Below are 27,387 nucleotides of genomic sequence, written 5' to 3'. Positions count from 1 at the left end.
TACTGAAGGTGTTTTCAAAACACCAGATAGAGCATAGGTCGGCGAACTCACTCATGAGTGGACTCGCCCGGGCTCACTCACACGCATTTCAGATCATAATCTGAGTCCTGAGTGAGTCCGGACTCACGTTCAGATCATGATCTGAGTCGAGGTGAGTCCGGGCTCACATTCAGATCACGATCTGAGTCGTGGTGAGTCTGGGCTCACACTCAGATCAAGATGCGAGCTGTGATGAGTTCGGACTCATTCAGATCATGGTCTGAGTCATGGAGAGTCCGGGCTCACATTCAGATCATGATGTGAGTCATGGTGAGTCCGGGCTCGCATTCAAATCATGATTCGAGTCGTGGTGATTCCGCGCTCACATTCAGATTATGATGAATCGTGGTCAGTCTGGTCGAGTTTCCTGTGCACTCTCAATACTTATTGCACTTAAATGAGCCCAGATGAGTCTTGAGTCGAAATGAGTGAGTGAGACCAAATGAATCGCGAGTTGAAATGAGTGAGCAAGCCCAGATGAGTCGCGAGTCTGAGTCGTAATGGCTAGTGGCTAGTGAGTTTGAGTGAGCTCAAGTGAGTTGTAATCCGAAGCGAGTTTGAATTCGAATGAGCCCAGGCCTCTGTGAGTGCGTGTCTGAGTGAGCCTGTAGGTTGACCAAAGTTTTGTGAGTGAGCACTCGTGACTTTGCCGAGGTATGGTTAGAGCGCTGCAGTTGTTCATACTGCTTGTTATGCGATAGACCAGTCATGACTCTTGGCATCAAGCGCAAGTGATCTTTCCAGGCCGGAAATGGCGAACACTGTGTGTAGCAACTGTGTGTCTGCGTGTCATATGACAAGTAATGACTCATGACATAGACCAGAAGTGGTCACCAGACCGTAAGTGACGTCAGCTAAACCGAAAGTGGCGCCACCAGATTGTAAATAATGTGACCAAATCGGATGTGACGTCGCAAGACCGGCAGTTCGCCGCGCTCAGGCACCAACAGGCGCTTTGCAATCGCCCCACATACGTAATAGAATATGTGTTCAAAGCAGCTTAGTTCAAAGGCCAAATGAAGTGCACAACGAATGACATAGAAGATAATTTTGTTTATCTAACCAGCACAAGAATGGCGGGATAAAATTTGGGCCATGGTGGTCCTAGCGTTCCCACCTTGCTACCGCAGTGGCAGCATCTTCTAAGGAGTTCAGATGCTGAGGGTGAGGATGCTCGACAAAATCTGGATGGCGGCGGTTGTGTTTTCATACAGTGAAATGCAAAACACGCCCTGTCATGTCACTGCCACCGAGAAGCACTCTCTTATTACAGTGTTTTGTCGATCCTTCTCAATCATAACAGCACTGGGTTGTTTACTTTATGACACGTCACTTAGTGTCCAATGAGCGCTTTGGTTCACAGCGGTAGCAATAGCAGTGTAATTCCGGAAAACCCCACATTGTTCTTGCCGCTCTCGTGGAGGCCCAAACAGCGTGGAGAGCAGGGTAAGACAGAGAATGAATATAAGAGAAGGAAAAGTAGAGAGGGGGAAACTAAAGTGAGCAAGGAAAGAGAGGAAAGTGAAGAGGGGAGGCACCACTAGCGCAGGCCCTGGCGTACCAATCAGATTAATTGCCTGTAATTTTTTAGAAATTAATTATTCACCCTGTCTACACTGAAGGACAAAGTGGAAGAGCGCTGGTTATTGCCTATCGTTATTGCCTAACACTGCTTATTGCCTATTGTGAGACAACCGCCTCTGAAATCACTTGAAATTGCGACAAGCCAGAGCATGTCATTGCATATGAAAGCCAATCTCTAAGCAAGCTAGAGCGGAATTACATTCTCTGAACAAAAATGTCTTGCAGTGACCTTTGCTGTTCAGCGGCTTTGCTCATACTCGAATGGATGCCCATTCACCAATAATCACTGACCATCACTCTCTCTGCTGGCTGGTCAACCTTCAAGATCTGTGGTTGTCTCGTGTACTGGGCCCTTCGCCTAAAACAGAATAACTTCGATGTTGTCTATTAGAGTGGTTGATGAAACGCTGACGCAGACTGTCGATTGTCGCTTCCGCTTGCTACCGCTGATTATGGCACTGACAATTTCGACAATTACATTTTAGCCCTAGTGCTGCCAGAATTTCCAGACATTCATCTCTTTCAAGCCAAGCAACAAAAGTATCTAGACCTCAAGCCCCCTTTCCCCATCACGCAACGTTATAGGGCTACTAGCCATTTTTGTGCATGCAATGGTCTCCTACGGAAAAGAGAGAAAACCACTGAGGCAGTGTATGAGTATTGAGCGTTAGCAATATCGAACGAATATTGCCTCATTAGCCATCTTCACTGTATCTGGCAGAAATTTTTTGTTTTATCCAGATATCTACCTTTTTGATGCCAACGTATACAGCGCAAGAAACAAATTGTTTGACACCACTTCGAGTGTCCTACGCCAATTAAGTTTGGCTGTAATGGACGTTTGAAGTTTCAAGAAGTAACGGTTTCAGGAAACAAAGGTCATCGGCACGAATCCCTATCATATGCTATGCTTAGATTCGACTGGTAATCTTATGCTCCGTAATGCGCTGAATCGTTTGATACCACTCCGGACATTCTACGCCAATTAGGCGGTCCACAATCTGTGTACCAATGGTACTACCCACTGGTCCCACTTGAATGACCTTGTGTTTCGATGATGATAGTGAATTTTTATGCCGCAAAGACATCTGCAGCCAAAGAGCACCATGGCACAAGGTATTTTTGTTTGCTCAAGGTGGCACAGAGGATCAAACCCCACACCTCCCGTATGTGAGGCGGATGCTCAACCACTAGGCCACCACTGCAGTCTGACCTTGTGTTTTATACTAACGCGGCCTTGAGTAATGCGAGTATTAGAGCTAACGCTCTAAAACAGTTTTTCTGGGCGAAAATATGATCCACGACTTAACGGTACGAGGCTAGTTGCACACAATGTTAGCGCGACAAACGCCCTACGACTGCTCCAGCTGGTCTGCTACACCCTGTGACATCTCCCAGCACTCCGTTTGAGGCACAGATCTGCTGGGTCTATTCCCGAAGTCTTCTGATGACAATCACTGGATCGTCGTCTGTCCCGACTATTTGAGCCGTTACTGTGAACCGGCTGCCCTCCCATCGGCTACTGCATACCAAATGTCACTGTTTCTGCTCTGCACTGTCATCTTACAAAATGGATCCCCACAAGTTATATTAAGTGACCAAAGCAGTCAGTCCACTGCGGATGTCGTGCAGGTGCTCCCGTGTCTGTGCACAACCTTCTGCCACACCACGCCTTATCGCCCACAACCAAACGGGTTGACTGAGTGTATCGAAAGAACATTAACCAACATGCTTTCATTGTATGTGGCCTCGGATCACAAGAACTGAGACACCGTACTGCCTTTTATCGCTACGCTTTTAACACTGCGCCCATGAGATGACAGGGTGTAGCCGTTTCCTTCTCCTGTATGCTCGGGCACCACGCTACTCCCTGGACACCATCTTGCCCTCTTCCGCCAATGACAACCCCTGCATCGCCGAGACCCTCTGTGTCGCCGAAAAAGCTTGGCATACCGTCCGCCTGCGGACAATATGCTGCGGACGACAATAGGTTCGCAAGAGCGCTCCCTGACAGGCTACGATGAGTGCCGTCGGCACATCGCTACGCTCCGGGCAACATGGTCTGGCTTTGGCAACTGCTCAGGCGGCACGGCCTTCACCAGAAACTGTTGGCGCACTACGATGGGCCTTATGTCATTATTACCTGGCTTAGTGACGTGACCTACAAGATTGCACACCTCACCACTACTGGTCACTGTTCAACAAAAACCGAACTTTCACATGCAGCATAGTTGAAGCCCTGGTGCTCTTGTGGGACTATAACTCACCCTGTGGCCTTCGGCTACACAGGAACAAAGTGTAACTGCCATGAAGATGTTGAAGCGCTATGTGTGTACGAAAGAGAACGGTGATCCCGGCTCTCTTGCACGCTGGGCTCTCAAGCAACTTGCAGCTGACAGGTCCTCCGACTCAACACCGACCATCGTGAAGGCTTGTACTTGTAGCAATATATTATGAGCCATTGCTAGCTGGTGCCAGTTGCTGCCTGATTTAAAGAATTCAGCTCCGCCTGCCCGCCTGCCCGCCCGTCTATTTATCCATCCATACATCCATCCATACATACATACATACGCAATTTCCAGAACAGTGGCTTTGACGGTTCGGAAAGACACAGTTATTACAGTGTAAGCTATGGAAGTCCTTATCGAACTCTAGCAGCTTTGGAATGAAGTGCTCTTTTGATCCCTACATGCTTGATTGTTTACACAAGTCATATGATATGAATATAAAAGCAGAGAAATCATTACATAAGTTATACCCTGAAAGTCAGTGTTTCAATAAACAGAAGCAAGCAAGCACAGAAGGAGAGGAAAAGAGAGTGTGCAGCCCATTTGTGGAACAGCTTGCAGTGAAAAGATAAGTACAAAATGCACTGTGTAAGACAATTGTACAATACACCTGCTCAGAGCACAACTGCAATGTTTTATTCTACAAGCACTGAAACTAGCACTGGAAAAAGCAGTGTTGGCAACTAGATCACAACAAAAACAAAGCACTGATGCTGCTAACAGAAACTGTAAAAATGAACCACTTATGACGACACGAAGCATTTGTGAGCATTTCAACATCCACTATGGTAAAAATGCACTCTTGGCAAGCACTTGAGTAAATTATATATGACGATGGGTATTGCATTATCAAAGGGCTCCTAGTCACAGAAAGCAACATAACATTGTGGCCTTCTAGGCTGCAATGGCGTTACATGATGCTAATTCCTCAACAATGTCCTTCTTTATACCCAGACACAGAAAAATAAAAAAAAAATTTACAGTAAGATGTACATGCCATCAATTCTTATGCTCAATTTGATCACAGCAATAAGATTCCCACGATTAAACACATGCAACAAAATTCTATGCATTTGCTGCATTTACAACACCAAGCAGAAACCTTATTTTGTGAACAGAATAGGTGGTCAGTAATGTGTGCATGGTGGATGTGCTGCACAGTTATAGAACTGCCGGCTGGTGCAAGTGTAACTCAATTAATGAGCCACCAATGCAAACCTTCAATGTGCAATGGTTTTCAAAACCTCGCTCAATGTGCTGTCTCCTCTGACAAGGCAAGAAATTAAAAAAAGTAATTTGATATGCACACACTGATCTCGCGCATAACTTGAGATAGTCTCGATTTATTTTTATTGCATTATGATATCACTGACAGTGGCCGACAATCAGGCCCTAAATGAACATCATGATGATCGTCAGCAGCCAACACTAAAAACGGTGAAATCTGCAAGCTTGAGTGACCGCCATCACTGTGCCACATTGATAAATTTATCAGATGTGGCCGTCACCTTTGAACAAAATATTTTGATAACACAATGGTATTGTGGGTCAGCTTTTGCCACATGTACATAGTAATCATTTCTTTTAAAATTTGTTTTCTTTTAAGAAACCATCATTGTCTTATTTAAGCAATATTTTCAGTCACCACTGAATATATACAAACAAATCCACATCCACATCGAAAATGCCAGATGGCACTTGTAGAAAGCACCCTTCTGGATAGATTTTAAAACAACGTGCCTGAATATGCATTACTGTTTCATGTGCTGAATTGAACACACAGGAAGTACAGTGTGCTTTTGCGTCACAAAGCATTCCTAAGAGCAGACTGATTAGAAACAAGCCTTAGGATGCACCTGAATTGTGGATGTGAAAATTAACCACGTATTCAGCGTTGGTCCGCTGGACGCTGATGGCAAATGGATCGTATGGGTGGAACGTGAAGGCAACAAGCCGTCGTGCTGCAGGAGGAGCATTACGCCCCTGCAGTCCAGCATAAATCTTGAACTTCAGCAGTCCAGAGTCACGTGCATAAAACCTGCAGGCAATTTCTACGCATCAGGCAAGTTTGCTGAAACTGAACTGGTAGATGATTTGGTTTAAGAGGATTAACATCCCAAAGTGACTCGGGGCTATGAGGGATGCCATAGTGAAGGGCTCCAGATAATTTCGACCACTGAAATCACACTGTACACGGGCCTCTAGCTTTTCGCCTCCATTGAAATGAGACCACCGCTGCCGAGATCCAACCTGTGTCCAAGTTGGCAGCTGAGCACCATAACCACTGACCCATCACGGCAGCTCTAACTGGTGGAGAAAATGCAGAAGAGGAGAAATAAATTTTCTAATCCTGCAGTGCGCCACCGTAAGTTGCACCCAGTCCATCTTGGGTCCAAAGTGACAAAAAAAAAAAGAACATTCAGAGAAAGCCACAGAGAGCATGCATCCTGCAAAGTGACACCAATGGATACCGCGTATGTGATCCCGATAGTGGTGTAATCAGGAACACAGGTGCTAAAACATGCACCAGCAGTAAAGTATAAAATACACTCATACTGGTGAACAGCGCAAAAAGGCGGCACGACGACAAGACAACAAGGAATTAGCATACATCACTTCCCATGTGACATAGTTTTTGATTTTCACGACCCTTTTACTCTTTCTTCTTACTTCTTTGTGTTATATTTTCGTATATATACCCTTCCGTCCTTCAATAAACCCAGTTGATAACAGCGCTTGTCTTGTCGTCGTCCCACCTTTTTGCGCTGTACACCAGTATGAATGCATACCAACTCGCTCAGATCTCAGCTTTACTATATAAAATACACACTGCATAACTGTAAGAAAGTAAGAAACGCCGTTTGTTGGAGTGTCCACAAAATGCACGAATACTAGACGCGCATGTGTGAGAGGCACACACAGTGCAGCCAATCCCATGTATGGGTGCAGGAACATGCAGGAACGCCACCTGTCACCAGTTGGGAAGGACCATGTACCATATGCCACCAATCTGCCTTGCAGTGTAGTGTACTTAGTATCGCCTCTTACCTCCACACAGGTCGTGGGGTTGACGAAGTCATCATTTTCACACTTGAGATGTACAGTTGCAAAAAGAAAAAACACGACTCCTGTTCTATGCACCTACTAAAATGAACATGGTTGTAGATTTATCTAGCACATGTCTGGGTGCTAGATAAATCTACAACCATGCAAAATTTAATCAGGCTTGCTGCTAGAAAGGCCTGTAATCACAATTCGAAAACTATATTCATTTTACGCTTCTTAGTCTTGCAGGTAGTGCAGCTGCACACCGACATTATGCTTATGCTCATGCCACTGCAACCTGCACCTGAGTGATCCCATCGTGCAGTTTACGTTACCTCCACATGATGTGTTAAGTGTTACAGTTTGATTGCGCCATCCCTGGTTGCTTTGAACAAAGTGCCTTACCATAAGCTTAGTGAAAAAAAGTTAAGCAGCAGTCACTTACTCTCTGCACAACTGAGCAACTTACATTCCTATAGCAACGTTCAGAAGTCTTGCTCTGGCTGTTTTTTTTTTTTTTCTTTCAAGCTCAGGTGCACAGTCTCACTGTTTTTTTATCATTTATCAATACTTGTAGTGGCAAACCCACAGGTGTTTATGCCTTACAGCTGACAATTAGCCAAACTTTATTTTGTAGGCAGAAACATGGCATTTAGTGGACTTCAGCTGTCTTGGACACTCCGTAAGTGAGGACGGCACTCACCGAATGGGATAGTCCCCACAGGCCTTGGGCCTCTCCAGAACAGAGACCCACTTGTCATCGTAGCTGAAGAGGGCCAGGTCCAGGTAGGGGCTGTTGCTGTACGACTGAGAGCTGATCGGCAGCTGGGCCAGGAGGCGCTTCACTGCCTCTGTCTGACCACCGTAGCGCGCATTGATGATGGTCTGTTTAAACCTGCACCGGCGAGAGGAAATGCTGCGACACCCGGGCGGCAGCTTTCTCGAGCCACATCCCAATTTCTGACCACTGCACACTCTGGCCAGAACATTTTACGGATTCGTATCAACCGGGGCCGTATCATCGAGATTCTACTGTAAGACAGCTGCAGTTGGAGAAGGATTTAAAAGGCAGCAGAAGCTGAATGACGAAACCGCCGGACAAAAACACCAACTGAAGTTCACTTCGAAAACCTTGGTTGTCATCTTACATTTATAAGTTGTTGCACTATGTTGAGCAAGGGGTCACATGGCCTGTGTGCTGACTGCAGTAATATAACTACCGCTGAAATGCTGCAGTAACAGAACATGACACTTTTTAGTGATGCTGATGACTGAACAGCACTATGCTAGAAGACGACGTCTAGTTAGGAGTGGAGCCTACTGGCCTGCACAGGCACGTAAGGTAGCAGAGCAATGCCTAAAAATGCTCAGTTGCACTACCCCTGGCTTTTGTATCTTGTTATTTTCTCCTTGAACAGAGTGTAACTCCTACTCGACGACCAGCAAGCTGTGTTGCTCATGTCAAGGGAACTAACCTTTCTCAGTTAAAACTGAATTTGGCATACATTTATCAGTGTTTTCCGGTTTAAACCGAAAAGTCCAACTTCTGCAAATGAATCACAAAGCAACGTTTCTCGCACATATGCTGCATGAAAAACAATGCACAAATTACAAGAACAAAAAGCTAAACTCACTTCAAAATGTCCAAGAACCTAGGCCAAGGATTAATGGGCCTATGTGCAGCATCTCCCCGACACCACTGAACTTTTTCTTTAAAAGATGAAGGTTATAATACAACCCGGATTTGGCAAAAAAAACTCTCTTGCTATACTTGACTCCAGTGCAGTTAAGTTTTGTTAAGAAAGGCATGCTACAAAGTGCAAACAGAATTATCCACACTAAAGAAGAGAAGTGCTTACACTGCAGCATGCCATGCAACCACAAGTTTGTTACTAGCCTTGCACCAGTCAAGAATATTCCACCCCGCAGTGTGCAGTAATGTGAGTGCAGTATGCGAGCACCAAGCGTTGAGGGCACAATTTCCTTTTTTTTCTCTCACAGCACATATTCCTTCTATTTAAATGCCCGACAATTCCTTCCCATTAAAACCCTTTTTATTTAAACAACAACCTTTACGCAACATTCAGGGTGCTGTTGTTACACAATAAGCATATTACATTTTCGAGAGCAGTAACAGACCATCATCCACACCACATGAATCTAGGTGTGTCAAAATAAATATTGCCGCGAATGTTTGTAGTGTTTGTTTGTTGATTCTTCAAGGCTGCCGACGCGCCGCTTTATCGCTTCATTTGTGACGCAAGACGCGCCTAGATTTATCTCGATCGATCGCATCCAGGCGGATCCGACTCTACTTTGTTCCAGAGTGTTCTAGTAACTTTCCAAGCTTTATCTCGAAAGTTCGCTGTCAGCTTTAAAAAGAGCACGGCCGAGAGCGGCGGGCATTCTGTTCGACGACCGGCGAGCACGCTTGTTGCTATGCCGCCGCCAAGTGATTCAGTTCTTTGCGGCCGCAAGTCAGCCCATATAAAGAGTTTCGTTTCGAAGACACTCTCGCTGTTTTCCTGTTTGCCGGACTGCAGTCACCACTACGTGACATCTGGTGGAGGTGCTAAAGGATGTCCCTGTCGCCCTCATCCCCTGGGAGCCGTCAGAGCAGCCCGAGCCTCTCAAAGAAGATCACAAGAAAGCCGCAGAAGCCGTCCCATCCGAAGGCAAAGGGCGAAGTAGCCGTCGTCCCCAGAGGTGTACACCAGAATTCGGACTGCTACCGGACCGCACGCGAGCAAAGAAAGACTCCTCAATTTCGACTTCAGCCATGGCTACGACACCAGCTCCCATTATTTTACACCAGCCTCGACTGCCGCCCACGTTCAACGCTTCACCGGGCGAAGATCCTGAAGAATGGCTGGAACAGTTTGAGCGTGTCGCTGTGTTCAACAGTTGGAACGACCAGACTAAAGTGAGCCATGTTTTCTTCGCCTTGGAAGGACCAGCGAGAATTTGGTTCGAAAACCACGAAGCTTCTCTAGCGACGCGGCAATTATTCAAGTGGGAGTTCCTGAAAGCCTTCACGAGCATCATCAGGAAAGAAAGAGCTCAGATGCTTCTACAGTCACACATCCAACACCCGAACGAGTTAGTGACCACTTACGTAGAAGACATAAAGCGCCTTTTTCGACAAGTCGATCCTGACATGACAGAAGATAAGTAGGTGGAGCTTCTGATGCGTTGAGCTAAAGAGGCACTTTTCGTTGGTTTGACCCACAATCCACACGAGACCGTTGCTGAATTCACCACCGAAGCAGCCACCATTGAGAAAACTTTGGAAGCACGAGCCCGCCATTTTCCTCGACAACTCCAAGTGACCTCAACAGCCTTCTCGGATGGCGCAGCATTCGGAGGCAACCTGTGGGATGTCATCCGCAAAATTGTAAGGGAAGAGTTGCGTCGCCTATTACCACCTTCAAACCAGCCTCAAGTTGCAACCCTTGAAGAAATCGTACACGAAGAAGTGCAACATGCGCTTGGCACCCCGTCACCTTCGCCTCCAGCTCAAGCTTTAGCCTTAACCTGTGCTGCTGCAGCATGCAGACCTCAGCCCAAACGAGAGAGCCGAAGTCCGCCTCCCTGCCCCCACCCGCCTAGCCTATGAACGACGCCCAAGCCCCAGGAAGTGCGACGCCTGGAGGACTTCCGACAACCGCCCGCTGTGCTTCCATTGCGGCGAAGCCAGTCATATGCTTCGCCACTGCCCATACAGGCACTCCGGCCTGCGAGGTTTCACCATCGACGCCCTACGACTGCTCCCCGGCCAGCAACCACGAGAAATCGACGACTACCTGCACAGAGGGAAGTACGTGTCGCCAAGCCGTCTTTCCCGCTTGCCGTCGCCGTCCACCGCACATTTTGGTCAAATGTTTAGGGGAATCCCCCAAGGTGGAGTAGATTTGTAATAAGGCAGTAATTACTGATTGACATCCACCCAAGCGCAGCCATACGAGCGACTGCTCCGGTGTAGCGGTGGTCCCGGGTTCGAACCCCGGACCAGGACGAATTTTTCTTTAACTGCGAAGTTTCTGAGAAAGCTGTATAGCTTTCCTTTGTAGCCGTATGGCTGCGCTTGGGTGGATGTCAATCAGTAATTACTGCCTTATTACAAATCTACTCCACCTTGGGGGATTCCCCTAAACATTTGACCAACACTGTTCCCACTTCGAGTTATTGATCAATTCGCTCTCGCCCTACCATAAGCTTGCCGTCCCGGTTAGCTCAATTGGTAGAGCGACTGCTCCGGTGTAGCGGTGGTCCCGGGTTCGAACCCCGGACCAGGACGAATTTTTCTTTAACTGCGAAGTTTCTGAGAAAGCTGTATAGCTTTCCTTTGTAGCCGTATGGCTGCGCTTGGGTGGATGTCAATCAGTAATTACTGCCTTATTACAAATCTACTCCACCTTGGGGGATTCCCCTAAACATTTGACCAACACTGTTCCCACTTCGAGTTATTGATCAATTCGCTCTCGCCCTACCATAAGCTTGCCGTCCCGGTTAGCTCAATTGGTAGAGCGACTGCTCCGGTGTAGCGGTGGTCCCGGGTTCGAACCCCGGACCAGGACGAATTTTTCTTTAACTGCGAAGTTTCTGAGAAAGCTGTATAGCTTTCCTTTGTAGCCGTATGGCTGCGCTTGGGTGGATGTCAATCAGTAATTACTGCCTTATTACAAATCTACTCCACCTTGGGGGATTCCCCTAAACATTTGACCAACACTGTTCCCACTTCGAGTTATTGATCAATTCGCTCTCGCCCTACCATAAGCTTGCCGTCCCGGTTAGCTCAATTGGTAGAGCGACTGCTCCGGTGTAGCGGTGGTCCCGGGTTCGAACCCCGGACCAGGACGAATTTTTCTTTAACTGCGAAGTTTCTGAGAAAGCTGTATAGCTTTCCTTTGTAGCCGTATGGCTGCGCTTGGGTGGATGTCAATCAGTAATTACTGCCTTATTACCGCACATTTTGCATCACCGGGCCACAGCTATGCCGCGGCTGTCCGAGGAAGGCCCCCTAGCCCCCGTAGGGGAAACTAAACAAAGCAACCTGCGGAGGTCAGGTTGCTTGCTGAGGAAACAACGAAGATCCTCCAGCGACCACGCCGTATGAAGACGCTGACGACACATACAACAACCTCAACCATGACGCGCGCCGCCTTCAAAACTGCGCCGCCATCAAGAAAAGCTTCGACCACAAACCCCACCCATGATTCACATACCCGACGAAGCCGTGACCCGACGCTGAGGACGACGTGCAATGCCAGAGTCAGGACATCCGACCTAGGAGTCGTTATCAATGGCCGGAAAGTTACCGCTCTAGTTGACACAGGAGCCGACTATTCGATGATTGATGAATGGACCATTTGCTGCGCAGCTGAAGAAACTAACGACCGCTTGGGACGGCCCACAAATTCGCACCACAGGGGGCCACCTCATTACGCCATCAGGACGATGCATAGCGCGAGTGACTCTCAAGGGACATACCTATCCAGCGACATTCGTAGTGCTACGGCAATGTTCCCGCGAAGTGATCTTGGGCATTGATTTCCTTGATGAGCATCAGGCGATCATCGACCTGCGATCCAAGCTGATCACACTTTCCATGGAGGTGGCCATCCCGTCGATGAGGAATCCGGAACATCACATTGCACTTAGTGTCCTGGAGGAACAAGTGAGTGTCCCACCCCGCTCAAGTGTCATTGTCACCGTAGGCGCCACGGAAGCGAATATCACTGAAGCCATTATCGAGGGGAACATGCAGTTGCTTCTCGACTGAAGAATCGGCATCGCAAGATGGTTTGGTTTATGTTTATGGGGTTTAACGTCCCAAAGCGACTAAGGCTATGAGAGACGCCGTAGTGGAGGGCTCCGGAAATTTCGACCACCTGGGGTTCTTTAACGTGCACTGACATCGCACAGTACACGGGCCTCTAGAATTTCTCCTCCAAAGAAATTCTAGCCGCCGCGGCCGGGATCGAACCCGCATCTTTTGGGTCAGCAGCCGAGCACCATAGCCGCTGAGCCACCGCGGCGGCAGGCATCGCAAGAGGCATCGCACATTTCCGCAAAGGACAAGCCGAAGCACTGCCGACTAACTTCAGCGAAGAATACCGACACATTAACAGAGGAACGACGACTGCTTTCCTCGACGAAATATCCGACGTACGAGACTTCTTCGCCCTCTCCGACCCATCCGCAGAAGATTCGCCTGACCAAGAGAACTCGCCCACTTTCGACATAAACTCAGCCCTGCCTCGGAACAGACAAGACCAGATCCGCAATCTCCTTCGAAGCTACAGCGAGTGCTTTTCGTCATCGCCGAAGGTCCGACAAACACCGATTGCCAAACATCGCATTATAACCGACCAGCACGCCCGACCTCTCCACCAAAGCCCCTACCGAGTGTCGCCGCGAGAACGACAAGCCATCCGGGACCAAGTGGAAGAAATGCTTTGCGACAACGTCATCTAAGCTTCAAAGAGCCCCTGGGCCACAACGGTTGTTCTAGTGAGAAAGAAAGACGGCACACTTCGATTCTGCGTTGATTACCGCCGCTTGAACAACATCACAAAGAAGGACGTCTACCCCCTCCGCTGCATCGACGACACACTGGACCGGCTCTGCAATGCTAAGTATTTCTCATCGATGGACCTCAAGAGCGGCTACTGGCAAATTGAGCTCGATGAAAGAGAGTGCGAGAAGACCGCATTCATCACTCCAGATGGCCTCTTCGAGTTCAAGGTGATGCCGTTTGGTCTCTGTTCCGCACCAGCGACATTTCAGCGAGTAATGAATACAGTGCTGGCAGGCCTGAAGTGGCAGATTTGTCTGGTATATTTAGATGACGTCGTTGTCTTCGCCTCAAACTTTGAGCAGCACCTAAAAAGGCTTCGAACAGTACTACACGCAATCAAATTGTCCGGCCTAACCTTGAAAGCAGAGAAGTGCCATTTTGCCTATGAAGACCTGCTCTTTCTAGGCCACATCGTTAGCAAGGAGGGAGTATGCCCAGACCTGCAGAAAACAGCTGCTATCGCAATGTTTCCGCCACCGGCCGATAAGAAAGCTGTGCGCAGATTCCTCGGACTGTGCACGTATTACCGACGATTTGTCAAGAACTTTTCGCGCATCGCCGAGCCACTGACCCACCTGACAAAGGCAGATGTGCCATTTAAATGGGAAGCGCCGCAAGTGGAAGCCTTCAAGGAACTTCAGCATCGTTTACAGTCCCCACCGATCCTCACGCACTTTGATGAAAACGCCGAGACTGAAATTCACACTGACGCAAGTACTGTGGGCCTAGGCGCTGTCCTCGTTCAGAAAACTGACGAAGTGATGAAAGTCATCGCATACGCTAGCTGTTCCCTGTCCAAAGCCGAGGCTAATTATTCGACAACCGAGAAGGAGTGCCTTGCCATCGTCTGGGCTACGTCGAAATTCCGCCCCTACCTGTACGGGAGACCATTCAAGGTGGTCAGCGATCACCACACGCTCTGCAGGCTTGCCAGTTTGAAGGACCCCTCCGGCCGCCTAGCTCGATGGAGCCTGCGCCTCCAGGAGTTTGACGTCACCGTCGTTTACACCGGACGCAAGCACTCTGACGCTGACTGCCTGTCATGAGCCCCTGCAGATGCACCACCGCAGGACGACGATGAGGACACCTTGCTGGGACCCATCAGCTCCAGCTCTTTTGCACAACAGCAACGCTCGGACCCCGACCTAAAATGCCTCATCGAGTACCTGGAAGGCAAGGTTTCTTCACCCTCGCCTCGTTCAAGAGAGGATTGTCTTCGTTCTGTTTAGAGAATGATGTCCTCGTGAAGAACTTTGCAGCGAACAAAACAGCCTACCTCCTTTTTGTACCTGCAAGTCTGCGCGGAGAAGCTCTTCAGGCTTCACACGACGAGCTGACAGCTGGACATCTCGGGTTTTCTCGCACCCTCCGCCACATTCAAGACAAGTATTACTGGCCACAAGTGTCTGCCGATGTCGCACGTTATGTGAAAACCTGCCGAGACTGTCAGCAACGAAAGACCCCTCCAACCCGACCAGCGGGATTTCTGAATCCCGTTGAACCCCCCTCAAGACCCTTTCAGTAGATTGGCATGGACTTGCTTGGCCCTTTCCCAAAGTTACCATCTGGCAATAAGTGGATCATTATAGCAACTGACTACCTGACCCGCTACGCCAAGGCAAAAGCCCTACCGAACGGAACAGCAGCAGAAGTCGCCAAATTTTTCGTGGAGTGTATTCTTCGACACGGCGCCCCCAATGTGCTCATCACGGACAGAGCAACAGCATCCACGGCAAAACTGACACAAGCCATCCTGCGTTACAGCCAAACCAGCCACCGGAGGACAACTGCATACCATCCGCAGACCAACGGACTGACCGAGCGCCTGAACAAAACCATCGCTGATAGGCTTGCCATGTATGTCGATGCCGAACACAAGACATGGGACGTTACCTTGCCTTACATCGTCTTCACATACAACACCGCAGTGCAGGAAACCACCCAGACGATGCCTGTTAGGCTCATCCATAGCAGGGAGGCCTCGACCACGCTAGATGCCATGCTGCCTAATGTTACCGAAGAAGATAACGTTGATGTCGCTGCCTACCTTCAACGCGCAGAAGAAGCCCGAAGACTTGCCAGATTACAGATCAAAGACCAGCAGTGGACCGACGACAGAGGCTACAACCTACGAAGATGCAATGCGAAATACAAGCCAGGAGACCGAGTCTGGGTTCGGACACCCATTCGCCGTCGCGGATTGAGTGAAAAACTTTTGCGCCGCTATTTCGGGCCGTACAAGGTTCTTCGTCGGCTAAGTGAACTGGACTATGAAGTCGTCCCTGACCAAATGACTGCATCCCAGCGACGCCGCGTACGACCAGAAGTTGTCCATATCATCAGTCTAAAGCCCTATTATACACGTTAAAGCACGTTGTGTTTACACCCTCGGTGTTTATTTTTACACAATCCGTTTTTAGTTGTTTGTGGCCGCATTATGTACTAAAGCATCGGGTCGATGCTTCTTTGAAAGGGGAGTAATGCCGCGAATGTTTGTAGTGTTTGTTTGTTCATTCTTCAAAGCTGCCGGCACGCGGCTTTATCGCTTTGTTTGTGATGCAAGACGCGCCTAGATTTATCTCGATCGATCGCATCTAGGCGGAGCCGACCATACGTTGTTCTAAAGTGTTCTAGTAACTTTCCAAGCTTCATCTCGAAAGTTCGCTATCAGCTTTAAAAAGAACACGGCCAACAGCAATGGGCATTCTGTTCGACCACCGCCGAGCTACGCCGCCACCAAATGATTAAGTTCTTTGCGGGCGCAAGTCAGCCCAAATAAAGAGTTTTGTTCCGAAGACACTTTCGTTGTTTTCCTGTCCGCCGCACTGCAGTCACCACTACATGACAATATGCACCCACTGCACGCTGTGTGAAAGCCTCACCTCTGCTGGACCAGCCTAGCATGAATGTTGTTAGAGGGTGAGCATGTGAGCTGGGCGTCAGCGTGAAGTGCAGCGTTGCGGAGCAGGTCGCTGAAGTTTTCAAGAAGCTCCAGCAGCTCCTCCGAGGTGTTCTCATAGACGGCCAGCACCTCAGTGGTGACCAGGTTGTAGACCACGAAAAATGAAGGCTGGGAATTTGGGTCTGAGAGGCGGAACGAGACCACATCTTCGCTGGCATACTTGAGCAGCAGGTGTCTTTCATCCAGCAGCTGCATCTTCCATAGGCGAAGGTCACAGAGCTGGTCAAAGTGCTGGAAGAACTGGCGCAGGGCTGTCGGGTTCCTTTCAGCCTCAGCCTGGCAGGGAAACAAGAAAATGGCAATAAAGCAGCAGGAAGGCACATGTTTAGCCACTTGTGTTCCAACTTGATTACGCACCAAGAGTCAGCACAACATATGCCAAGCTCACTTATTTTTGAGGTGCCGTAATGGGCATGGTATAATACTTGGGCGACCAAATCTGTCACTCCTGTTTGACTTTCTCTTGCTCATTGCTAAACAATCGCGTGATATAGCTACCAAAAAATAAGAAGTTCACTGTGACCAATCTATAAGAAATGAATTCATAAGTAGTTGGTTATGAGGATATCAAAAAATCAAGTGTGCCATTCCTGAATGGTACACTGACACTTGCTTTGAAGGGAAACAGGTTTAGAGGAAGGCAAATGCAGGAGCACATGAAATGCAAAGTAGCCTTGCAGACTCTTAAACTGAGCTATTTCACAGTAAGCTGAGAAGTACATTTGCTGCTTGTGCTTGGTAACAAGAATGTGAGACGCAGGGTTCAGATCACAGCGTGCAAAAACGTAATGAATCCATAAAGTCAGCCTTGTGCTGATAATTTGTGTGAGGTTGCAATAGCTGGTTCTGTCATTTACCTTAGTCATTAAACTGCTGAGCTTGTCTAACCATTACATGAAAAGCAGTGCATGCAAGAAGCAGTGTATGCGTTTCTTGACGTTCAGAATAAGCTGGCTTCCAGAAGAGTAAACATACTAAAAACCTCCTAGGCCCACAGCAAAAGTGCCATTTTGTCAGAGCCGTGGCATGAGTGGAAGTTCATTACCTGACGATACAGGTGAACCAGCAGGCGATGCTTCAATGAGTTGAGTGTGGGCTCACAGTAGGGCCGGTTGTCACTTCGCCCACCAGCTAGGAATGTTGATGACACCAGCAGCTCGTCATCCTCATAACAGAAGCGCCCCACAGTGCGGACATCAACAAATTGACCATCTTTTGTGACCTGTGTGGCATGAGAAACAAAACGTGCATTACAACTTAGTTGGGTTGCAACTCCAAAACAAAGTGATGTTTTTTACGTTACTGTGAAATTTTGTATGACTGCTGCTTTCCAATGTGTACTGCATTTCAACAGGCCAACACTTCTGGGTGTTGCTTTCAGCAGCACACTGCCACTTGTCTCATCTACCACTCCAGTCAGATGGCTTGTCTTGGTCCTCAACGAGCGCCTATCACTTGAAACGTCCAAAAATAGTTGCGGTAATTTGAGGTTTCATGCCGCAGTCACCATCAAGGTTATAATGTGCCCCTTTATGCAATACGACCTTGAATGGGGCCTTTAAGGAATAAAACTTAACTGAAAAAAATAAAGTACACAAAAACAAATAATGAAGCTCATTCATGCACCATGATCTAGCTGTTAAAGCAATGAGATGCAAGAAGTGGCAACACTGAAAGGTAAATGAAAGACAAGATCTCATCTGCCACAAATCACCACCTTCACACCAGTTGCATGGTACCTCAAGTGCACAAAATTAGTGACTCGCAATATACGTGTATTATTGGGCCTTTGCTGCGCATTACATCATACAACTGGCTACTGTAAACAAACCAGGAAGTCACGTAAACCAAAACTCTTAAGGTGGTTTCAGCCCTGGACCACCTGGGAAAGTAATGACTTAAGCTGCATGGGCCAAAACAAATTTTGCCTCGTCAACATTAATACCAGCACGCTCTGGCGGCAGTCTATGGTGTAACATAAACTGTAGAAGCTTTGTTTTTTTTAGCAGCTGCACAGCAGACATCAGTTCAGTGCCTATTCATCATGTCAGTGCCATTTTAACACCCCTCATGCATCATATTTAGTTGCAACTAACAAGCACAGGCTATATAGCTTTTGAATGATGTTCTGCCTTATGTCAAAAAGTTCTCTTTCCAACTTGTGGAATTAAAATGACTCGCAAGCACAAAACAGTTTTGTAACTTGTATTGGCTTATACACTAGCAAAGAACTTCTTCACTGCCCTAAATGAAATGCAATGATGCAAAGCTTCCAGCAGTCTTGGTTATGTGCATTCCGAAATGTGCGTCTCACAGGATATCCAAATGGCAGCAATGCTCATTTCACAGAGTGGTGCTTTCTAAAATCTGCACTTAATTTAAGCATACTTGACTATTGTATCATTACCACAATTTTAATGAATTTTAGGGCAGCAACAATGGTAAAGCTTTTAGTTACTAAGTAGAATTTTGCTAGTAATAAATGAGGCCATGCAAAATAATTGCACTTTTGGGTCAGTTGCATGCCTGAAGGTAAAGAAAGTCATATTCAAGTAACCCCAAAATATCTTGGTCACAGAAACAGAGGCAAGTGCCAAAAAATTAGTGCCACAATGTATCCAAGTGTCAGTATGTAAGCTATAAAATTATCACATAAAACAAAGCCCTTGTCTTGAAGCACACAACCAATTTTTACCTTCTGAGGCACAGTCAGGATGTGCAACACCATGCTACTAACGAATGTCAGTGGCACAGATATCGCGTTACTTTTTTCACATCGAACACCAACATAACTGACCTTAAAAATGTGAACTGTCTGATGCTGCACTGAGAGGACTGCTAAAGTGTCTCGGTAAAGGTAGAGCCCCTGGTTGTGAGACAGAAAGATCTTGTCTGTCTTGAATGTGCGTTTGTCTTTCAAGGTTCCTGTGATCATATCCACAAGGTGCAACGAGTAGTCTTCAAGGGGGGAGCGGGGGTTTGGAGACACTGACTCATTGTTGCGGTGCATGTCCCAGAAAAATGGGTGCGGTTCCTCAGGCACATACATAGCAGACCCGACGATGACATGACGGCAGTCATCAGTAAACAAGCTGCACTCTCGGTTCAGCTGCTCGCCACCGTTGCCCGAAACGTTCACAATATGACGCAGCCGGAAGAACTCGCTGAAGATGGTGCTCCGCACTTGAGCGGACTCTGCTCCTGATCCCAGGTGGTCACCGCTATATCCTCTCAAAAGATGTGCAGCTGCACAAGGACCCCGGTACCGGTAGATCTCGATCGAGGTCTGGTCCGACGAAAACGCGACGAGGTGCTTGCCATCAGGCGAAAACTTTCGCAGGAAGCACGGCGGCTTTTCTACGTTCACCACCGTGAAGTTCGGGCAAACGTTTTGGTGCAGACGTCGCGAGACATGTAACGGCGACACGTTCTGCTTTGCGGCGTAGATTTCTCGATACTGTAGTCTCAGGACTATGTTTTGTATAGGAATCTTGGGAAGTTTTGGCGAGTCCTCATCATCTCCGGCCTTGCAGGCGTTACAGTTCAACGACACCTGAGCCGCCGCATTGATGGGAAATGTTGGTCTCCCACATCCACATGACTGCCCGTCTTGAGAGCTTCTGTGCCGCACGACGAGCTTCTCGTGATTCGACATAGTTGTCTCCTGTGTCACCGCTTAGACGTACTCATCAAGAATCGCAGATAAAGCCTGCTGTTATGTGCGGCAGTGACCACATTTTCTATCAACGCAGTAGCGTTAATACAAGATGCTTTTATTAAGAGAGCGTGACGCATCTTTTTTTTCCGCTGCCCTGTCAGCAGACGTCCAAGGCAAGGGACATTCTTCAAAATTTACGCATCAGCTCATTTTCTCAAGTCGAACCTGCTCACCATCCCGTCATAATTCCAATGAATGTAGCGGGAGAAGATACTTGAGTACACAAATTCTAGAACCGAACACGTTCTTGTTCATTTTTTGCGATATCACAAAATCAACGCCCGGCGCAGCTGCGCGTTACAAACGTAAGCACGTAAACACATGGCGGGAGAACAGGAACAACAACAAGTGTAAACAAAAGGCCATGTCGATTGCCATAGGACGTCAAGCAGTTGGTGTACCCATCTTTCAACGCCGATTTGTCATTCGTAGATAACATTCAAGGGCTTATAGCAATGTACGCACAAAACATTTTTGTCCTAATAATAAACACTTTTCTCACGCTAATGATGCTAATGAAGTCAATGCAGTGACCGACTCGCCCTCTATGTACTACTTCCTTTATAGTCAAATGTTTTGTGTGGTTTGTATCTTCGGTTTTGGCGTTTTGGGAGTTTTGGTTTGTAGCTCGTTTGTGGCTGATTTCGCTGTACTTTGTGGCTGGTTTTGCTGATGCCTCCTTTGACTTATTGAAATATTTCGGGCGCCTTCTAAATGGCTGCAGCTGCGTTCGACATCGCGCGATAATGCCGGAACCGTGGTCTGATCGTCCGGACGGGGCCCCTGTTTGCGTTGATATGGTGCCGCAGTGCGTACGGACTGCTCAGCCCTGTCAGTGATGTAGCCTCCCGAAGCGTGCTGCAGTCATGGCATCGCAGAACAATTCTGAAGGCAAGACTTGGACGAACCCTGCTGGTGGCGGCACCAGCAACTATCTGAGTCAGTCTGCATTAGTTCTCCCGTGGGGCGCCCGCAAGGAGCGACAGCCATTTCCTCCGGGAATACACTTCGACACAGATGTCAAACCCGGCGAATTTGTGTTGCGCGTGCTCTTTGCGGAGTTTACACTGCAGGCTGAGAAAAAAATTCGGGCAGTGCTCGCTGAGCCGCTGGAGAGACCCGTTTCTAAGTCGTTGCAGCGGGGCGAAGATGCCGTGTTCGATCAGCTGTTGTGCGCGTTCGGTTCGGTGGCTGAGCATTGCCTGCCATCGCTGCTGCGCACCTTGTTTGCGTGGTACGACCGGCAAACGGTGGAGACTGTCGACATGCAGCGATCGCGCGCAGACTCGCGAGCCAAGAGCGAGTCCGAACCCCGCAGCGACCGTGACTACCTGCACGAACGTCGAGATCTGGCGATTGAGTTCATCTTCTGCCTGGTGCTCATCGAGGTGCTCAAGCAGCTGCCCCTGCACCCGGGACACGAAGACTTGGTCGGCCACATCGAGTCACTGGCCTTCAAGCACTTTCGCTATCGCGAAAGTTCGCAGACTGGCCCCAACGCCCAGAACTTCAACATTGTAGCTGACTTGTACGCGGAGGTGGTGGCTGTGCTGGCGCAGTCACGATTCCAGTCAGTGCGCAAGCGTTTCATGGCCGAGTTGAAAGAGCTTCGGGCCAAGGAGCCGAGTCCTCACACCACACAGAGCATCATCAGCCTGCTTATGGGCATGAAGTTCTTCCGCGTCAAAATGGCGCCCATAGAAGAGTTTGAGGCTTCTTTCCAGTTCATGCAAGAATGCGCCACTTATTTTCTCGAGGCTAAGGACAAGGATGTCAAGCATGCCCTGGCTGGACTTTTTGTTGAGATTCTTGTGCCCGTTGCAGCAACAGTCAAGACGGAAGTGAATGTACCATGTCTGAAAAACTTTGTCGAAATGCTGTACTCACAAACACTTGACCTGTGCACCAAGAAAAAACACAGCCTGGCGCTGTTTCCACTTGTAACTTGCCTTCTTTGTGTGAGTCAGAAACTGTTTTTCCTTCAAAACTGGCACTGCTTTCTAGCAATGTGTCTTTCCCATCTCAAGCATCGTGATCCAAAAATGTGCCGCGTGGCACTTGAGTCTCTCTACCGACTGCTTTGGGTGTATATGATTCGTGTAAAGTGCGAGAGCAACACAGCAACACAGACAAGGCTTCAGAGCATTGTAAACTCGCTTTTTCCCAAGGGTTCCAAAGCCGTTGTGCCACGGGACACTCCACTGAACATCTTTGTTAAAATCATTCAGTTTATTGCTCAGGAGCGACTTGACTTTGCCATGAAGGAAATTGTCTTTGATCTTATTTCTGTTGGCAGGCCCATCAAGATCATTCTCACTCCAGAAAGAATGAGCATTGGCTTGCGAGCTTTCCTGGTTGTAGCTGACAGTCTGCAGCAGAAAGAGGGGTGTCCGCCAATGCCTCGAACTGTCGGCGTCCTTCCATCTGGGAACACTCTCAGAGTGAAAAAAACTTTCATTAACAAGGTGCTCACTGAAGACACTGCCAAGAGTATTGGTATGTCTCAGTATTACTACTATGTTCGAAAGGCCTTTGATGATATCCTCAAGGCACTTGATGTTCAGTTTGGTCGACCTTTAATGATGACCACAATGCAAAATGCCAACAAGGAACCCGATGATATGATCACTGGTGAACGAAAGCCCAAGATCGATCTTTTCCGCACTTGTGTGGCTGCGGTGCCACGACTGATCCCCGATGGAATGAGAAGGCAAGAGTTGGTAGAGATGCTATCAAGGTTGACTGTTCATATGGATGAGGAACTGCGTGGCTTGGCATTTCAAGCCCTTCAGAACATGGTGCTGGACTTCCCTGATTGGAGAGAAGATGTCATCCAAGGGTTCATTCAGTTTATACTCCAAGAAGTAAATGATACATTTCCACAGCTGCTGGACAATGCACTGCGTGTGCTGCTGCAGTTTTTGACCACATGGAAGAATGCTCTGAATGGAACTGGTGTTAAGAAAGAGGTACCCGAGATACGTATTGAGCAGATGACTAGTGCCTTGCATCTTGTTGAGGGTGTGGCCTTGGTAATGCTGTGCAACTGCCGGTTGTCTACAAGGCGTCTGGCGGCTCACATCCTCAAGGAGACCAAGGTGGTAATGAAGCTGCAGCTGCCGCCACGTATGGAGGAACCTGTTGTGGACGTCATTGACCGAGCTTGCCCAGCTGCCATTGAAAAATGTCTCCCCTACCTACCAGCTTCAGAGAAGTCAGCTCTGTTGTCGGCTCCAGTTGTGGACCTGCAGTGGCTTGCTGAGCGGTCCAGCTCAGCATGGACCACTGGCAGCCCTGAAGGCAGTGCAGAGGGCTCCAACAGAAGTCCACTTGATGTTTTGGACTTGTCACAGATGGACGCCTGGTGTGCCTGTCTTATGAGTTTCATCCATCAAGACTACGTTCTAAAGCATTGTCCTACAGCTGTGACTCAATCGTGGCCTATTGTGACATCACGAATCACTTGCCTCTTCACCAACATTGAGCTCAACCCAGTGAACGACAACCGAGCTTCGCTTCTTCGTACAGCAACTGTCAAGAAGGCACCTACAGAAAGAGACATGTATCTCAGCTTGTGGAGGAACTATCTTCTCTATGCTTGCCGTGTTGCACCTTCGAACAGCAACATCACGGTTCGCTACCTCTCGCCGGATTTGAGTTTCAGCTCCTCCCCAGAGAATGTGTCTTCCGACAAGGCCGAACACAGGTTCACAGGCATCAGCAACAGTGGAATCAGTGCTTCAACATTGTTCAAACAAATTGTGCCCCTCTTGAGAAGTGAGCAGATGGACCTAAGGGGTGCTGTTGTCCTTGGATTGTCTCATGTCAACAGCCTCGCACTTAAAGACCTGATGGAAGAACTTGTTGGCTACATTAGAGAAGCCATTGACAGAAAGCAAGAAAATGTAAGGCGCAGAAGACGACGTGACATACTTCGTCTCCAGCTTACACGATTGATGGAGTCAGTAGCAGAGCATGGCACTTTTGGAGTAAGTTCCTGCATTTTGGACCGTGATGCTGGCACACTCAACACATCATTTGTGGAGTACATCGACGGGGCACGGCTCTTTCTTGAAAGTGAGAATGACAAGGACGTGCCCGAGATAGTGCAAGAGATAAAGCTTCATTTCTGCAACTTTGTTCACAAGCTCATCAAGAGCTTCTCGCTTGAAAATCACACTCACCTCTTGGGCCATGACCTAAGGCGCAACCTCTTTTATCTTTTCGCTACATGGAGCGGAAACCTTGGTGTGCCTTTTGGCGGTGTCGAGAAGCGAAACTCGGCCGATGAGACCCTGACGGAACTGGAATTTTCAGCATTGCAGGCAATGTCTTCAGTTCTTTGTTGTGGGCCCTGTATGGACCCACCTGGTCTGAATGAAGAAAGCGTCATTTACCACTGGCTGGACAGCCTACTCAGCTCCAAGGACGAGAGGCTGTACCACTTGGCACAAGAGACCGTTGTCCTCCTTCTCGACTTCAACCAGGATGCAGGGATGCTGTTGGACTGGCTTGTGGACCGCTGCTACACCGGGACACCTCAGCTTGCAGATGGCTGCTTCACAGCACTCGCAACAGTGTTCAGTGTGCGTGAATACCCGTGCGACCATTACATGTCGATCATCTGTGTGACGCTGCTGAATGCCGGCTGTCCGAGAGCGCACATTCAGGAAATGGCCTTGCAGCTGCTGCATATCCTGGACCACCGCTTTTTTCACTCAAAGTCGGCCCTCACCATAGAAGAGGATCAGCAGGACAGCATTCAACTGCGCCACAGCTCCCTTGCTGGCGACGGCCTCATCATTGCTGGCTACCCTTGCTCCCAGGTGTGTACAGACACTGATGTGTCCCACACTCCATCCGAGGGGGGAGCACAGAAGCAGCGAACTGCCCTAGCATAAGGCTTGTACCAGTTGCGTGCCACAAGAGAGGCTTCTTAAAAACAGAGCTGGAGAAATTTCAGGAGGTTGTTTTTTCTCTCTCTCTTATGGTATTGAGAGTGCCATAGTCTCGTAAAACAAATTGATCCAGTGTGTTCACTGTGATGGCATGTCGAGCACTTATAGGGAGGCTCCTGACGTAAAAAAAAAAAAAAAGCCAACGAAAACAAAGCTGGTGTCAACCAGTGTCAGCCCTCTGACTGATACCGTTGTGTTGGGCAAAGACAAAAACAATGGTTTCATTTTCCTGTCAAAACGTGCTTGAGGCCTAGCCAAAACCCTTATCTATAAAGCATTGACCTGAGGTTAAATGTATTCTTGTCTAGCTACTCACTTGATAAAAGTGAAAGTTTGTGAAATCATATTTGCTGTCACAGTGTGACATTATCTTTGTTAGGCTGCTGATTTCAGTAACATAAACTCCAACATTCACGGGTTTTTTGGATATTTTCTCCTGATTTTATAGAAGGAAGAGTGTTTCATAAAAGGAATGCATTAATTTGTACAGCACCAACTAAATTTGTAATAAGGGAGTAATTACTCATTGAAATCCACCCGAGCACAGCCAAATCTACTCCACTTTGGGGGATTCCCCTAAACATTTGACCAACAAACTAAATTTATTCTGTAAATTTATGTCTACTAAACACCATGTGTTGCTCCTTGCGTTGTGTCACATTTTCAGAATAAACCCTCAGTTTTCATTGTTGTTTTTTGGACACCACAACTGGAGATGAGTTCTGCTGTTTCATGAGATAGTATTTTCTTATTTTTCGGTTGCCCCATGCTTTCTGGTACAGAACTCGGCCCGGTCAGCCTTATACTTACTCTGAGTAGTTTATAGGAAGCTTATGTAACACTTAGTCATGAACAGACTCCTAAGAACCAAAGAAAGTAAGCTAAGAGGAAATAGTCATCAGCCATCATTTACAAAACTCATCTGAAAAATTTTATTGCCTAAGGAAGGCTTTGAAAGAATGCTTGAAACTTAATGGTTCATATATGTCACACCAAACTGTGTGTTAACCTGGAATGGAACTGAGCAAATGTAATGCATATGGTGGTGCCATGGGAACTGGCGGCCTTTGAGGTTGTTGACTTGAAACAAGACAAGTCTAATCGAGGTGGTGCACTGTATTTACAGGAAGAGCTGTGCCGTCAGATGGCCCAGGTGCATCCCGAGCTGACAATGCGGCTCTTCTCGGAGGTGACAGGACGATTTCAAACAGCACGCCCAGAAGTGCGTCAGAACCTGCTGCGGTGCCTGCTGCCCTGGCTGGGGAACATGCACCTTGTTGATCCGCACCTGACCCCTGGTCACCCACAGGAGCACGAGTCAGTGGCACCTTCACGTGACTGCTATGATGATAACGTGACTGCATTTGTTCCAGTTGAGGTCAGCCACCAGTGGAGGCCTGTTAGGTAATCTCACAGGACCAAGAAATCTATGCGATTATAAGTTTACACAAGATGTTGGCAAACTTTTTTTTATTTTAAGGCCTGTATAAGGTGAAAATCAGAGTTGAGGCTCAAAGGCAGCACCTTCATTTGAATATGAAAACTCATCACCAGGTCGTTGGCACAAGAGAGCTACACTTTGTTTACACACAAACCTGAAAGTGGGCAATTAACATAGGCGTAGCAGCTCACTTTGATTAAACCAGAACTGTTCAAAGCCGAAACTGTTCAGTGAGGGCATTTGGTCTGCTGGTTTGCGTTTAGTCACTACTGCAGATGAACCTTCCTTGATTTTTACAACAGTCAACGAAACCAAGGAGCTTAGGGGAAGTTATCTGTTTTTTTTTAATATGTGGTGCTCATTAATGGGAGATTAATGGTGTAAACATTTAAAGATAATTGATAAGAAAAGCAGAAACCGGCAGTCTTTATGCCATAGGTACCGTAAGAGGGTTCTCGCACTGCTGTACAGTGTGCACTGTACATGGCGGAAATAAAGTCTTCTTCTTCTTCCACCTCACCGTTCGATCCCGTTTCGAGTGGCACCCGTGGTAATGCAGGACGCATTGCATCCGCTGCTATGGACGAGAGATGCTGGTGAACACTCTCAAGGTTCGGTTTCACTACACATAAATACCCTCAAAAGCAGAAGATTGGACAGCCGTCAGAGTAGCTCAGTTGGTAGAGCACTGGATGAAATTAGGAGGTCGGAGGCTCGGATTCCGCCAGCGGTATGTGGTTGTTTTTTCTTCTGCTTTTCTAATCAATTGTCT

At 47.9% G+C, this 27,387-nt stretch overlaps 2 protein-coding genes across 3 annotated transcripts in view; one reads left to right on the top strand and one right to left on the bottom strand.

Annotated features, from left to right (window-relative positions):
* Positions 1-4,525: 4,525 nt before the first annotated feature.
* abo (de-etiolated protein 1 abo) lies at positions 4,526-20,838 on the bottom strand. The gene is made up of 5 exons (XM_089544183.1): positions 19,296-20,838; positions 17,544-17,720; positions 16,419-16,774; positions 7,660-7,851; positions 4,526-5,949 (listed from the first exon to the last, which is right to left on the bottom strand). Exons 1-5 carry the CDS (start codon positions 20,151-20,153, stop codon positions 5,757-5,759), a joined length of 1,776 nt encoding a protein of 591 aa, XP_089400309.1. The 5' UTR covers positions 20,154-20,838; the 3' UTR covers positions 4,526-5,756.
* The window catches only part of fry (microtubule binding protein furry), a 40,160-nt gene continuing 33,547 nt past the window's right edge, over positions 20,775-27,387 (top strand). For both annotated transcript variants that reach the window (XM_089544182.1, XM_089544181.1), the window contains exons 1-2: positions 20,775-25,042; positions 26,301-26,491. In XM_089544182.1, the coding sequence (XP_089400308.1) occupies positions 21,083-25,042; positions 26,301-26,491 (4,151 nt within the window). In that variant the 5' untranslated portion in view covers positions 20,775-21,082. The remainder of the gene's footprint in view (positions 25,043-26,300; positions 26,492-27,387) is intronic.

The sequence above is a fragment of the Amblyomma mixtum genome, chromosome 5, assembly GCF_055824585.1.
Source record: "Amblyomma mixtum isolate Tamu chromosome 5, ASM5582458v1, whole genome shotgun sequence".
NCBI lineage: Eukaryota > Metazoa > Arthropoda > Arachnida > Ixodida > Ixodidae > Amblyomma > Amblyomma mixtum.
This window is presented reverse-complemented; position numbering and strand designations above follow the sequence as displayed.